The sequence below is a fragment of the Boleophthalmus pectinirostris genome, unplaced genomic scaffold, assembly GCF_026225935.1.
Source record: "Boleophthalmus pectinirostris isolate CB_2022bp ecotype Guang Dong unplaced genomic scaffold, ASM2622593v1 HiC_scaffold_7, whole genome shotgun sequence".
Classification (NCBI taxonomy): Eukaryota; Metazoa; Chordata; class Actinopteri; order Gobiiformes; family Gobiidae; genus Boleophthalmus; species Boleophthalmus pectinirostris.
The window spans coordinates 41,744,382-41,758,232 of record NW_026571473.1 but is presented as its reverse complement, the minus strand read 5'-3'; the positions used below and the strand labels follow the sequence as shown (position 1 = coordinate 41,758,232).

Sequence of the window (13,851 nt, the reverse complement as noted above, 5' to 3'; positions counted from 1 at the left end):
ATACCAGGCCTGGGACATGATGATGGGCAGCGACGTGAGGGTAAAGTACTACAAATACTACAATACTACAAAATACTACTACAAAATATACCAGGCCTGGGACATGATGATGGGCAGCGACGTGAGGTAAAGTACTACAATACTACAAATACTACTACAATACTACTACAAATATACCAGGCCTGGGACATGATGATGGGCAGCGACGTGAGGGTAAAGTACTACAAATACTACAAATACTACTACAAATACTACTACAAATATACCAGGCCTGGGACATGATGATGGGCAGCGACGTGAGGGTAAAGTACTACAAATACTACAAATACTACAAATACTACTACAAATATACCAGGCCTGGGACAATGATGAGGCAGCGACGTGAGGGTAAAGTACTACAAATACTACTACAAATACTACTACAAATACTGCTACTACAAATACTACGAATACTGCAGATACCACTGCTTAATCAAGGGACAATTTGAAAGAAGGTCACATAAAAGAATTAAAACCAGGACTGACCTGAGTGTGTGACTTGAGTGTGTGACCTGAGTGTGACCTGAGTGTGTGACCTGTGTGTGTGACCTGAGTGTGTGATCTCTGACCTGAGTGTGTGACCTGAGTGTGTGGACCTGAGTGTGTGACCTGAGTGTGTGACCTCTGACCTGAGTGTGACTTGAGTTTGTGACCTGAGTGTGTGACTTGAGTGTGTGACCTGAGTGTGTGACCTGAGTGTGTGACCTGAGTGTGTGACCTAAGTGTGTGACCTGAGTGTGACCTGAGTGTGTGACCTGTGTGTGACCTGAGTGTGTGACCTGAGTGTGTGGCTTGAGTGTGTGACTTGAGTGTGTGACCTGAGTGTGTGACCTGAGTGTGACCTGTGTGTGTGACCTGTGTGTGTGACCTGAGTGTGTGACCTGAGTGTGACCTGTGTGTGTGACCTGTGTGTGTGACCTGAGTGTGTGACCTGAGTGTGACCTGTGTGTGTGACCTGAGTGTGTGACCTGAGTGTGACCTGATGTGTGACCTGAGTGTGTGACCTGAGTGTGTGACCTGAGTGTGTGACCTGAGTGTGTGACCTGAGTGTGTGACTTGAGTGTGTGACCTGAGTGTGTGACTTGAGTGTGTGACCTGAGTGTGTGACCTGAGTGTGTGACCTGAGTGTGACCTGAGTGTGTGACTTGAGTGTGTGACTTGAGTGTGTGACCTGAGTGTGTGACCTGAGTGTGTGACCTGAGTGTGTGACCTGAGTGTGTGACCTGAGTGTGTGACCTGAGTGTGACCTGAGTGTGTGACCTGTGTGTGTGACCTGAGTGTGTGACCTGACCTGAGTGTGTGACCTGTGTGTGACCTGTGTGTGACCTGTGTGTGACCTGAGTGTGACCTGTGTGTGTGACCTGAGTGTGTGACCTGAGTGTGACCTGAGTGTGACCTGTGTGTGACCTGTGTGTGTGTGACCTGAGTGTGTGACCTGTGTGAGTGACCTGAGTGTGTGACCTGAGTGTGACCTGAGTGTGTGACCTGTGTGTGACCTGAGTGTGACCTCCAGGTCCTGTCGAACGCGGTGATGGAGCGTTTGTTGCCGACGCTGGAGAAAGATCTTGTCCCCAAACTGAAGAGCAAGAAAAACGACAGGAAACGACTGTGGTTCAGCGTGAGTACCACCTGACCCCGCCCACAAACCACCTGACCCCGCCCACAACCACATGACCCGCCCACAACCACCTGACCCCGCCACAAACCACCTGACCCCGCCCACAACCACATGACCCCTCCCACAACCACCTGACCCCTCCCATAAACCACCTGACCCCTCCCATAAACCACCTGACTCCTCCCCACAACCACCTGACCCCGCCCACAAACCACCTGACCCGCCCACAAACCACCTGACCCCTCCCACAAACCACCTGACCCCTCCCACAACCACCTGACCCCTCCACAAACCACCTGACCCCCCCACAACCACTGACCCGCACAACACCTGACCCCCACAAACCACCTGACTCCGCCCACTAACCACCTGACCCCGCCCACAAACCACCTGATCCCTCCCACAAACACCTGACCCCACCCACAAACATCTAATCTAAGATTGTTGAGGTCCTGTAGGTCCTGGTCCAGACTCTCTCTCTGAAGTTCTGTAGGTTCTGAAGGTTCTGTAGGTCCTGTAGGTTCTGGAGGTTCTGTAGGTGCTGCAGGTTCTGTAGGTTCTGGAGGATCTGTAGGTTCTGTAGGTTCCGGAGGTCCTGTAGATCCTGTAGGTCCTGTAGGTTCTGTAGGTTCTGTAGTTTCTGGAGGTCCTGTAGGTTCTGTAGGTTCTGGAGGATCTGGAGGTCCTGTAGGTCCTGTAGGTTCTGGAGGTCCTGTAGGTTCTGGAGGTTCTGTAGGTCCTGTAGGTTGTAAGTTCTGTAGTTTCTGGAGTCTGTAGGTTCTGTAGGTTCTGTAAGTTCTGTAGTTTCTGGAGGTCCTGTAGGTTCTGTAGGTTCTGGAGGATCTGTAGGTTCTGGAGGTTCTGGAGGTCCTGTAGGTTCTGGAGGTTCTGGAGGTCCTGTAGGTTCCGGAGGTTCTGTAGGTCCTGTAGGTCCTGTAGGTTCTGTAGGTTCTGTAGTTTCTGGAGGTCCTGTAGGTTCTGTAGGTTCTGGAGGATCTGTAGGTCCTGGAGGTTCTGGAGGTCCTGTAGGTTCTGGAGGTTCTGGAGGTCCTGTAGGTTCCGGAGGTTCTGTAGGTCCTGTAGGTCCTGTAGGTTCTGTAGGTTCTGTAGTTTCTGGAGGTCCTGTAGGTTCTGTAGGTTCTGGAGGATCTGTAGGTCCTGGAGGTTCTGGAGGTCCTGTAGGTTCTGTAGGTTCTGTAAGTTCTGTAGGTTCTGGAGGTCCTGTAGGTTCTGTAGGTTCTGTAAGTTCTGTAGGTTCTGTAGGTCCTGTAGGTTCTGTAGGTTCTGTAGGTTCTGTAGTTTCTGGAGGTCCTGTAGGTTCTGTAGGTTCTGGAGGATCTGTAGGTCCTGGAGGTTCTGGAGGTCCTGTAGGTTCTGGAGGTTCTGGAGGTCCTGTAGGTTCTGGAGGTTCTGTAGGTCCTGTAGGTTCTGTAAGTTCTGTAGTTTCTGGAGGTCCTGTAGGTTCTGTAGGTTCTGTAAGTTCTGTAGTTTCTGGAGGTCCTGTAGGTTCTGTAGGTTCTGGAGGATCTGTAGGTCCTGGAGGTTCTGGAGGTCCTGTAGGTTCTGGAGGTTCTGGAGGTCCTGTAGGTTCTGGAGGTTCTGTAGGTTCTGTAGGTTCTGTAGGTCCTGTAGGTCTGTAGGTTCTGTAGGTTCTGTAGGTCCTGTAGGTTCTGTAGGTTCTGTAGGTTCTGTAAGTTCTGTAGGTCCTGTAGGTTCTGTAGGTTCTGTAGGTTCTGTAGGTCCTGTAGGTTCTGTAGGTTCTGTAGGTCCTGTAGGTTCTGTAGGTCCTGATCCAGACTCTCCTCTCGCGCAGACGGTGGAGGCGGCCTACGTGTTGGTGCAGGAGACTCTTCTGGAGGGTTTGTCGAGTCTGAAGGACGAGCTGAGAAGATCCCTGAGGCAGAAGGAAGTCCAGATCCACTCAGACATGGACCAGATCCAGAGGAGCAAAGAAGAACTGCAGCAGAAGGTCCAAGGTCAGGACTAAACCAGGACTGAACCAGGACTAGACCAGGACTAGACCAGGACTAAACCAGGACTAAACCAGGACTGAACCAGGACTAGACCAGGACTAGACCAGGACTAAACCAGGACTAAACCAGGACTAAACCAGGACTGGACCAGGACTAAACCAGGACTGGACCCAGGACTAAGGACTAAACCAGGACTGAACCAGGACTAACCAGGACTAGACTAGGACTAGACCAGGACTAGACTAACCAGGACTAAACCAGGACTAACCAGGACTAAACCAGGACTAGACCAGGACTAAACCAGGACTGGACCAGGACTGGACCAGGACTAAACCAGGACTGAACCAGGACTAGACCAGGACTAGACCAGGACTAAACCAGGACTAAACCAGGACTAAACCAGGACTGGACAGGACCAGGACTAAACAGGACTAACCAGGACTAAACCAGGACTGAACCAGGACTAAACCAGGACTACCAGGACTAGACTAAACCAGGACTAACCAGGACTAGACCAGGACTAAACCAGGACTAACCAGGACTAGACACCAGGACTAGACTAGACAGGACTAGAACCAGGACCAGGACTGGACTAACCAGGACTGAACCAGGACTAGACCAGGACTAAACCAGGACTAAACAGGACTAGACCAGGACCCAGGACTAAAGGACTGGACCAGGACTAAACCAGGACTAAACCAGGACTGAAGGACTAAACCAGGACTGAACCAAAACCCAGGACTAAACCAGGACTAAACCAGAAACCAGGACTAAAGAACCAGGACTAAACCAGGACTAGGACTAAACCAGGACTAGAACAGGACTAAACCAGGACTGAAACAGGACTAAACCAGGACTAAACCAGGACTAAACCAGGACTAAATGAGAACTGAACCAGGACTAAACCAGGACTAAGCCAGAACTAAACCCAGTCTAAACCGGGTCTGTGGTCTTGGTCTTGGTCCAGCGCTGGTCTGGGGTCCGGCTGAGGGCCTCTGTGCTCTGAAGGTGGAGCCGGACCTGAGTTCGGTCCTGGACGAGATCCTGGAGCCGGTGAGTCGAGGCTTCGCACACGGACGAGACGCGTGTGCAGGGGCCATGGACCGAGTCAAGGAAGGACTGCTCCAGAGAGAGGACCGCGACACACTACAAGAGGTACACACACACACAGACCGCGACACACTACAAGAGGTACACACACACACACCGCGACACACTACAAGAGGTACACACACACAGACCGCGACACACTACGAGGTAACACACACACAGACACACTACAAGAGGTACACACACACACAGACCGCGACACACTACAAGAGGTACACACACACAGACCGCGACACACTACAGAGGTACACACACAGACACACTACAGAGGTACACACACACACACACACTACAAGAGGTACACACACACACAGACCGCGACACACTACAAGAGGTACACACACACAGACCGCGACACACTACGAGAGGTACACACACACAGACCGCGACACACTACAAGAGGTACACACACACACAGACCGCGACACACTACAAGAGGTACACACACACACAGACCGCGACACACTACAAGAGGTACACACACACACAGACCGCGACACACTACGAGAGGTACACACACACAGACCGCGACACACTACAAGAGGTACACACACACACAGACCGCGACACACTACAAGAGGTACACACACACACAGACCGCGCGACACACTACGAGGTACACACACAGACGTACAAGACACACACACACACTACGAGAGGTACACACACACAGGACACACTACAAGAGGTACACACACACACAGACCGCGACACACTACAAAGAGGTACACACACACACAGACCGCGACACACTACAAGAGGTACACACACACAGACACACACTACGAGAGGTACACACACACAGACACGACACACACAGACGCGACACACTACAAGAGGTACACACACACACAGACCGCGACACACTACGAGAGGTACACACACACAGACCGCGACACACTACAAGAGGTACACACACACACAGACCGCGACACACTACAAGAGGTACCACACACAGCGACACACTACAAGAGGTACACACACACACAGACCGCGACACACTACAGAGGTACACACACACACAGACCGCGACACACTACAAGAGGTACACACACACACACAGACCGCGACACACTACAAGAGGTACACACACACAGACCGCGACACACTACAAGAGGTACACACACACACAGACCGCGACACACTACAAGAGGTACACACACACACACAGACCGCGACACACTACAGAGGTACACACACACAGACCGCGACACACTACAGAGGTACACACACACAGACCGCGACACACTACAAGAGGTACACACACACACAGACCGCGACACACACTACAAGAGGTACACACACACACAGACCGCGACACACTACAAGAGGTACAACACACACAGACCGCGACACACTACAAGAGGTACACACACACACAGACCGCACACACTACAGAGGTACACACACACACAGACCGCGACACACTACAAGAGGTACACACACACACAGACCGCGACACACTACAAGAGGTACACACACACACAGACCGCGACACACTACAAGAGGTACACACACACACAGACCGCGACACACTACGAGAGGTACACACACACACAGACCGCGACACACTACAAGAGGTACACACACACACAGACCGCGACACACTACGAGAGGTACACACACACACAGACCGCGACACACTACAAGAGGTACACACACACACAGACCACGACACACTACGAGAGGTACACACACACAGACCGCGACACACTACGAGAGGTACACACACACAGACCACGACACACTACGAGAGGTACACACACACAGACACACGCGACACACTACGAGAGGTAAACACACACACAGACCGCGACACACTACGAGAGGTACACACACACACAGACCACGACACACTACGAGAGGTACACACACACACAGAGACCGACACACTACGAGAGGTACACACACACAGACCGCGACACACTACGAGAGGTACACACACACAGACCGCGACACACTACGAGAGGTACACACACACAGACCGCGACACACTACGAGAGGTAAACACACACACAGACCGCGACACACTACAGAGAGGTACACACACACAGACCGCGACACACTACGAGAGGTACACACACACAGACCGCGACACACTACGAGAGACACACACACTACGAGAGATACACACACACAGACCGCGACACACTACGAGAGGTAAACACACACACAGACCGCGACACACTACGAGAGGTACACACACACAGACCGCGACACACTACGAGAGGTAAACACACACACAGACCGAGACACACAACGAGAGATACACACACACAGACCGCGACACACTACGAGAGGTACACACACACAGAGACCGCGACACACTACGAGAGGTACACACACACACAGACCGCGACACACTACGAGAGGTACACACACACAGACCGCGACACACTACGAGAGGTACACACACACACAGACCGCGACACACTACGAGAGGTAACACACACACAGACCGACACACTACGAGAGGTAACACACACACAGACCGACACGAGAGGTACACACACACAGAGACCGCGACACACTACGAGAGGTAAACACACACACAGACCGAGACACACAACGAGAGGTACACACACACAGAGACCGCGACACACTACGAGAGGTACACACACACAGAGACCGCGACACACTACGAGAGGTAAACACACACAGACCGCGACACACTACGAGAGGTACACACACACAGACCGCGACACACAACGAGATGTACATACACACACAGACCGCGACACACTACGAGAGGTAAACACACACACAGACCACGACACACTACGAGAGGTACAGACACACACACAGACCGCAAACACACTACAAGAGGTACACACACACACAGATCGCGACACACTACGAGAGGTACAGACACACACACAGACCGCAACACACTACAAGAGGTACACACACACACAGACCGCGACACACTACGAGAGGTACACACACACACACAGACCACGACACACTACGAGAGGTACACACACACACAGACCACGACACACTACGAGAGGTACAGACACACACAGACCGCGACACACTACGAGAGGTACAGACACACACACAGACTGCGACACACTACGAGAGGTACACACACACACAGACCATGACACACTACGAGAGGTACACACACACACAGAGACCGCGACACACACAGAGAGGTACATACACACACAGACCGCGACACACTACGAGAGGTACACACACACACACACAGGCCGTGACACACACAGAGAGGTACATACACACACAGACCGCGGGCACACTACAGGAGGTACACACACATGTCCCTGTCCACACACACACTGACAGGTGCGTGTGTGGCAGGTGCTGCGCTCCCTGTCGGGTCCTGTCTTGTCTGGGGGGTTTCAGGTGGTCGAGTCTCTGGACGAGCGACTCCAGCGACTCAGAGAAAGATTCGGATTCAAGAACGTGACCGGACTCGTCCACAGCGTCCAGATCGACCTGCAGCAGGTACGACCTGAGCTACACCTACAGCAGGTACAATGACCTGAGCTACACCTACAGCAGGTACAATGACCTGAGCTACACCTGCAGCAGGTACAACGACCTGAGCTAGACCTGCAGCAGGTACGACCTGAGGTAGGCCTGCAGCAGGTACAATGACCTGAGCTACACCTGCAGCAGGTACGACCTGAGCTACACCTGCAGCAGGTACAACGACCTGAGCTAGACCTGCAGCAGGTACGACCTGAGCTAGACCTGCGGCAGGTACAACGACCTGAGCTAGACCTGCAGCAGGTACAACGACCTGAGCTAGACCTGCAGCAGGTACCATGACCTGGAGTGGACCTGGTTCAGTCCTGGTTCAGTCCTGGTTCAGTCTTGGTTTAGTCCTGGTTTAGTCCTGGTTTAGTCCTGGTCTAGTCCTGGTCCAGTCCTGGTTTAGTCCTGGTTCAGTTCTGGTTTAGTCCTGGTCCAGTCCTGGTTTAGTCCTGGTTTAGTCCTGGTTTAGTCCTGGTCCAGTCCTGGTTTAGTCCTGGTTTAGTCCTGGTTTAGTCCTGGTTAGTCCTGGTTTAGTCTGGTCTGGTCCAGTCTGGTCCTGGTCCAGTCCTGGTTTAGTCCTGGTCCAGTCCTGGTTCAGTCCTGGTTAGTCCTGGTCCAGTCCTGGTTCAGTTCTGGTTTGTCCTGGTCCAGTCCTGGTTCAGTCCTGGTTTAGTCCTGGTCCAGTCCTGGTTTAGTCCTGGTTTAGTCCTGGTCTGGTCCTGGTCTGGTCCTGGTTCAGTTCTGTTTGTTTCAGTTGGTGGAAAACGCCGCTTTCACGTTCGAGATTCTTTTGTCCAAAGTTCTGGAGGAACATCAGGAGAAAGTCGCTCCGGCCGTCGACAAAGTCCGACACCGAGTCCTGAAGGTGAGTCCCACACGCGCACCGAGTCACCCGCACGCGCACCGAGTCACCCGCACGCGCACCGAGTCAGACGCCCTCCCGCATGTGCACCGAGTCAGACGCCCTCCCGCACGCGCACCGAGTCAGACGCCCTCCCGCACGCGCACCGAGTCAGACGCCCTCCCGCACGCGCACCGAGTCAGACGCCCTCCCGCACGCACACCGAGTCAGACGCCCTTCCGCATGTGGACTGAGGTTTGGTTTTTTTGTTCTTTCAGCAATTTGACTACGACTCGAGTTCCCTGAGGAAGAAAATCTGTGACGAGGCTCTGGTCCAGATCACACTGCCCTACCTCAAGGAACAGCTGCAGGAGCAACACCGGCAGGTACTGAACACCTGCAGGGACACTGAGCACCTGCAGGAACACTGAGCACCTGCAAAATTTGAACACTGAACACCTGCAGGGTCCAAACACTGAACACCTGCAGGGTCCTCGTGCAGGTTGTGGGTTGAATTTCTGTTTCTGTCTCAGGTCCAGAAGCTGCAGTTCGACCACAGCGACTTCATCGACATCGAGAACATCTACGAAGACGTTCTACTCAGTGTTCTCCAGAAAGAGGTCTCCAAAGGTAAGACCACCTCTAGTCCTGGTTCAGTCCTGGTTCAGTCCTGGTCCAGTCCTGGTTCAGTCCCGGTTCAGTCCCGGTTCAGTCCCGGTTTAGTCCTGGTTCAGTCCCGGTTCAGTCCTGGTTCAGTCCTGCTCCAGTCCTGGTTTAGTCCTGGTTCAGTCCCGGTTTAGTCCCGGTTCAGTCCCGGTTCAGTCCCGGTTCAGTCCCGGTTCAGTCCTGGTCCAGTCCCGGTTTAGTCCCGGTTCAGTCCCGGTTCAGTCCCGGTTCAGTCCCGGTTCAGTCCTGGTCCAGTCCCGGTTTAGTCCTGGTCGAGTCCCGGTTTAGTCCTGGTCCAGTCCCGGTTCAGTCCCGGTTCAGTCCCGGTTTCAGTCCCGGTTTAGTCCCGGTTCAGTCCGGTTCAGTCCGGTTCAGTCCTGGTTCAGTCCGGTTCAGTCCTGCTCCAGTCCCGGTTTAGTCCTGGTTCAGTCCTGGTTCAGTCCTGGTTCAGTCCCGGTTTAGTCCCGGTTCAGTCCCGGTTCAGTCCCGGTTCAGTCCGGTTCAGTCCTGGTTCAGTCCTGGTTCAGTCCTGGTTAGTCCTGGTTCAGTCCTGGTTCAGTCCTGCTCCAGTCCTGGTTTAGTCCTGGTTTAGTCCTGGTTTAGTCCTGGTCAGTCCTGGTTCAGTCGGTTCAGTCCTGGTTCAGTCCTGGTTCAGTCCCGGTTCAGTCCTGTCAGTCCTGGTTCAGTCCTGGTTCAGTCCGGTTCAGTCCTGGTTCAGTCCTGGTTCAGTCCCGGTTTCAGTCCTGGTCCAGTCCTGGTTCAGTCCTGGTTTAGTCCTGGTTCAGTCCTGGTTCAGTCCTGGTCCAGTCCTGGTTCAGTCCTGGTTCAGTCCTGGTTCAGTCCTGGTTCAGTCCTGGTTCAGTTCTTTCTTGTTTCTTGTAGTTGTGAAGGAGGCGGTGAGTTTGCAGAAGTACAATCTGTTCAGCGACAGCAGAGATCTTCTCCTGAGCCGCTCCAGCGTGTCGTCCATCGGATCCGCGCCCGCCAGCCCCGCCCTCTCACTCGCATCATCGCCCCGTGCGCCCTCAAGCCCCGCCCCCGTGAGCGCGCCGCACACGCCCACCGCGACCCAGGAAGTGCGGAGCGACGCGGATCCGGCGAGCGTCCAAACTGCGGAGACCAACGGCGACAAAATGACCACGAGTGGAGAAAGTGTCGTGAACGGATGTCAGGATGCTCAGGTCACTCAGGTCACTCAGGTCGCTCAGGACGCTCAGGTCTCTCAGGTCTCTCAGGTCACTCAGGTCGCTCAGGTCGCTCAGGACGCTCAGGTCGCTCAGGTCACTCAGGTCACTCAGGTCGCTCAGGTCGCTCAGGTCTCTCAGGTCGCTCAGGTCGCTCAGGTCGCTCAGGTCGCTCAGGTCGCTCAGGTCGCTCAGGTCGCTCAGGTCTCTCAGGTCGCTCAGGTCTCTCAGGACGCTCAGGTCGCTCAGGTCGCTCAGGACGCTCAGGTCGCTCAGGACGCTCAGGTCGCTCAGGTCGCTCAGGACGCTCAGGTCGCTCAGGTCGCTCAGGTCGCTCAGGTCGCTCAGGTCGCTCAGGACGCTCAGGTCGCTCAGGACGCTCAGGTCGCTCAGGACGCTCAGGACGCTCAGGTCGCTCAGGTCGCTCAGGTCGTGGTGGATGAGATCCGAGACATTTTAGAAAAACCGGGAAATGAAACCCGAGTGGATCCTCAGGACAAAGAAGGAAACCAAAGTGCGGGGGGAGAATCCGAGGATCAGGAGCCGTCGAGCAACGCACGTCCGGCGGGAAACAGCCACACGTCCGACCCGGGACAGAAGCTTCAGGAACCCGCCGAGGTCACCGCTGGAGCAGGAGACGCAGCGCAAACATCTGAACTTCACGATGACGTTTTTGAGCAGAAAGAAGAAGAAACGACGGAGGATCAAAAAGAGGAAGTAACCACCAAAGAAGAGACGCTCGAAGTGAAGACGGAGACGAACCCGGAATCACAAAGTCCAGGAGGGAAAGAAACTTCGGAAAATCAGGGAGACGAGAAACTGGAGACGAAAGACGAAGCGGAAAAAGAAACGTCCGAAGACGCAGAGACGAAAAGCGACGTTTGTGAAACTCCTGAAACGGGAAACGCAGAGAGACAGGAAGGACAGGTGCAGGAAGGACAGGTGCAGGAAGGACAGGTGCAGGAGGGACAGGTGCAGGAGGGACAGGTGCAGGAGGGACAGGGACAGGTGCAGGAGGGACAGGTGCAGGAGGGACAGGTGCAGGAGGGACAGGTGCAGGAGGACAGGTGCAGGAGGTGCAGGCAGGTGCAGGCAGGTGCAGGCAGGCTCAGGCAGGTGGGCAGGCGGCGGGCGAGGAGGAGGAGGACGGCGACGACGAAGGCTCCACCACGTCAGACGTCCTGGAGGAAAACAGCCAATCACAGCTCAGCTCTGAGGAGGACGACCAATCAGAGGAGAGGAGCCGCACGGCGCCGGAGACCAGGTGACAGCGAATTTATTTAAACGCTTCATCAGGACGATAAGAGACACTTTACACACTTTACACACTTTGTACATTTACACATTTTACACACTTTACACATTTACACACTTTACATATTTACACATTTACACAGTTTACATACTTTACATATTTACACACTTTACATAATTACACATTTACACACTTTGTACATTTACACACTTTACACACATTTACACACTTTACACATTTACAAACTTTACACATTTACACACTTTACACATTTACACACTTTACACATTTACATATTTTATCACTTCACACACTTTACATATTCACACACTTTACACACTTTACACATTTACACATTTACACACTTTACACATTTACCCACTTTACATATTTACACATTTACACACTTTACACGTTTTACACACTTTACACATTTACACACTTTACATATTTACACATTTATACAGTTTACATACTTTACATATTTTAACACTTCACACACTTTACATATTTACACATTTACACATTTACACACACATTTATACACACACACACAGAGGGTTCTTCTGAAGGTGTCTCTGATGTTTTGACTCTTTTGTTTTACAGTGAAGAGCTGCTCCAGACTCCACCAGAGCGCCCCCTGGAGGAGGGAGAGGAAGAGAAGCCCCTCCTGGAGGAGGGAGAGCGCCCCCCGGAGGCAGGAGAGCGCCCCAAGGAGGACCAAGAGGAAAGAAAGCACCTCCTGGAGGGAGAGCGCCCCCTGGAGGAGGGAGAGCGCCCCCTGGACTGTATCAGGGCGATCCGGGAGCTGGTGCAGGAGGTGATCGAGGTGGAAGACCTGGTCCACAGATACCCCTCAGGAGTCCCTGTGGAACCTGGACCAGAACTGGACCAGGACTGAGCCAGGACCAGAGCTCGGGTCTGTGGGACTTGGAGCTGATTAAATATGATTTTATTTTAGATTAAAATTTATTTAAATAAATCCATTTATCTGCTTTTTTTAAACTCGATTTAAACACCTGCCTCAGGACACAGCGCCCCCTGGTGCCCCTACTGCCCCTACTGCCCCTACTGCCCCTACTGCCCTACTGCCCCTACTGCCCCCCCTGCCCCTACTGCCCCTACTGCCCCTACTGCCCCTACTGCCCCTGCCTGCCCCTACTGCCCCTACTGCCCCTACTGCCCTACTGCCCTACTGCCCCTACTGCCCCTACTGCCCCTACTGCCCCTACTGCCCCTACTGCCCCTACTGCCCCTACTGCCCCTACTGCCCCTACTGCCCCTACTGCCCCTACTGCCCCTACTGCCCCTACTGCCCCTACTGCCCCTACTGCCCCTACTGCCCTACTGCCCCTACTGCCCTACTGCCCCTACTGCCCTACTGCCCTACTGCCCCTACTGCCCCCCCTACTGCCCCCTACTGCCCCTACTGCCCCTACTGCCCCTACTGCCCCTACTGCCCCTACTGCCCCTACTGCCCCTACTGCCCTACTGCCCCTACTGCCCTACTGCCCCTACTGCCCCTACTGCCCCTACTGCCTGCCCCTACTGCCCCTACTGCCCCTACTGCCCCTACTGCCCCTACTGCCCCTACTGCCCCCTACTGCCCTACTGCCCCTACTGCCCCTACTGCCTGCCCCTCCTGCCCCTACTGCCCCTAC

The 13,851-nt window shown here is 53.8% G+C and overlaps 1 protein-coding gene across 1 annotated transcript; it reads left to right on the top strand.

Annotated features, from left to right (window-relative positions):
* The first annotated feature begins 268 nt into the window (after positions 1–268).
* LOC110174553 (neurofilament heavy polypeptide-like) lies at positions 269–13,253 on the top strand. The gene is made up of 11 exons (XM_055164924.1): positions 269–302; positions 1,553–1,657; positions 3,471–3,633; positions 4,598–4,785; positions 8,065–8,211; positions 8,999–9,109; positions 9,364–9,471; positions 9,619–9,715; positions 10,634–11,988; positions 12,060–12,199; positions 12,797–13,253. Exons 1-11 carry the CDS (start codon positions 279–281, stop codon positions 13,089–13,091), a joined length of 2,733 nt encoding a protein of 910 aa, XP_055020899.1. The 5' UTR covers positions 269–278; the 3' UTR covers positions 13,092–13,253.
* The last annotated feature ends 598 nt before the right edge of the window (positions 13,254–13,851 follow it).

Coding starts and splice junctions, on each gene's coding strand:
- LOC110174553 (XM_055164924.1), top strand. CDS start 279: ATGATGATGGGCAGCGACGTGAGG. Junction 303..1,552: donor TGATGGGCAGCGACGTGAGG/GTAAAGTACTAC, acceptor TGTGACCTCCAG/GTCCTGTCGAACGCGGTGAT. Junction 4,786..8,064: donor ACCGCGACACACTACAAGAG/GTACACACACAC, acceptor CGTGTGTGGCAG/GTGCTGCGCTCCCTGTCGGG.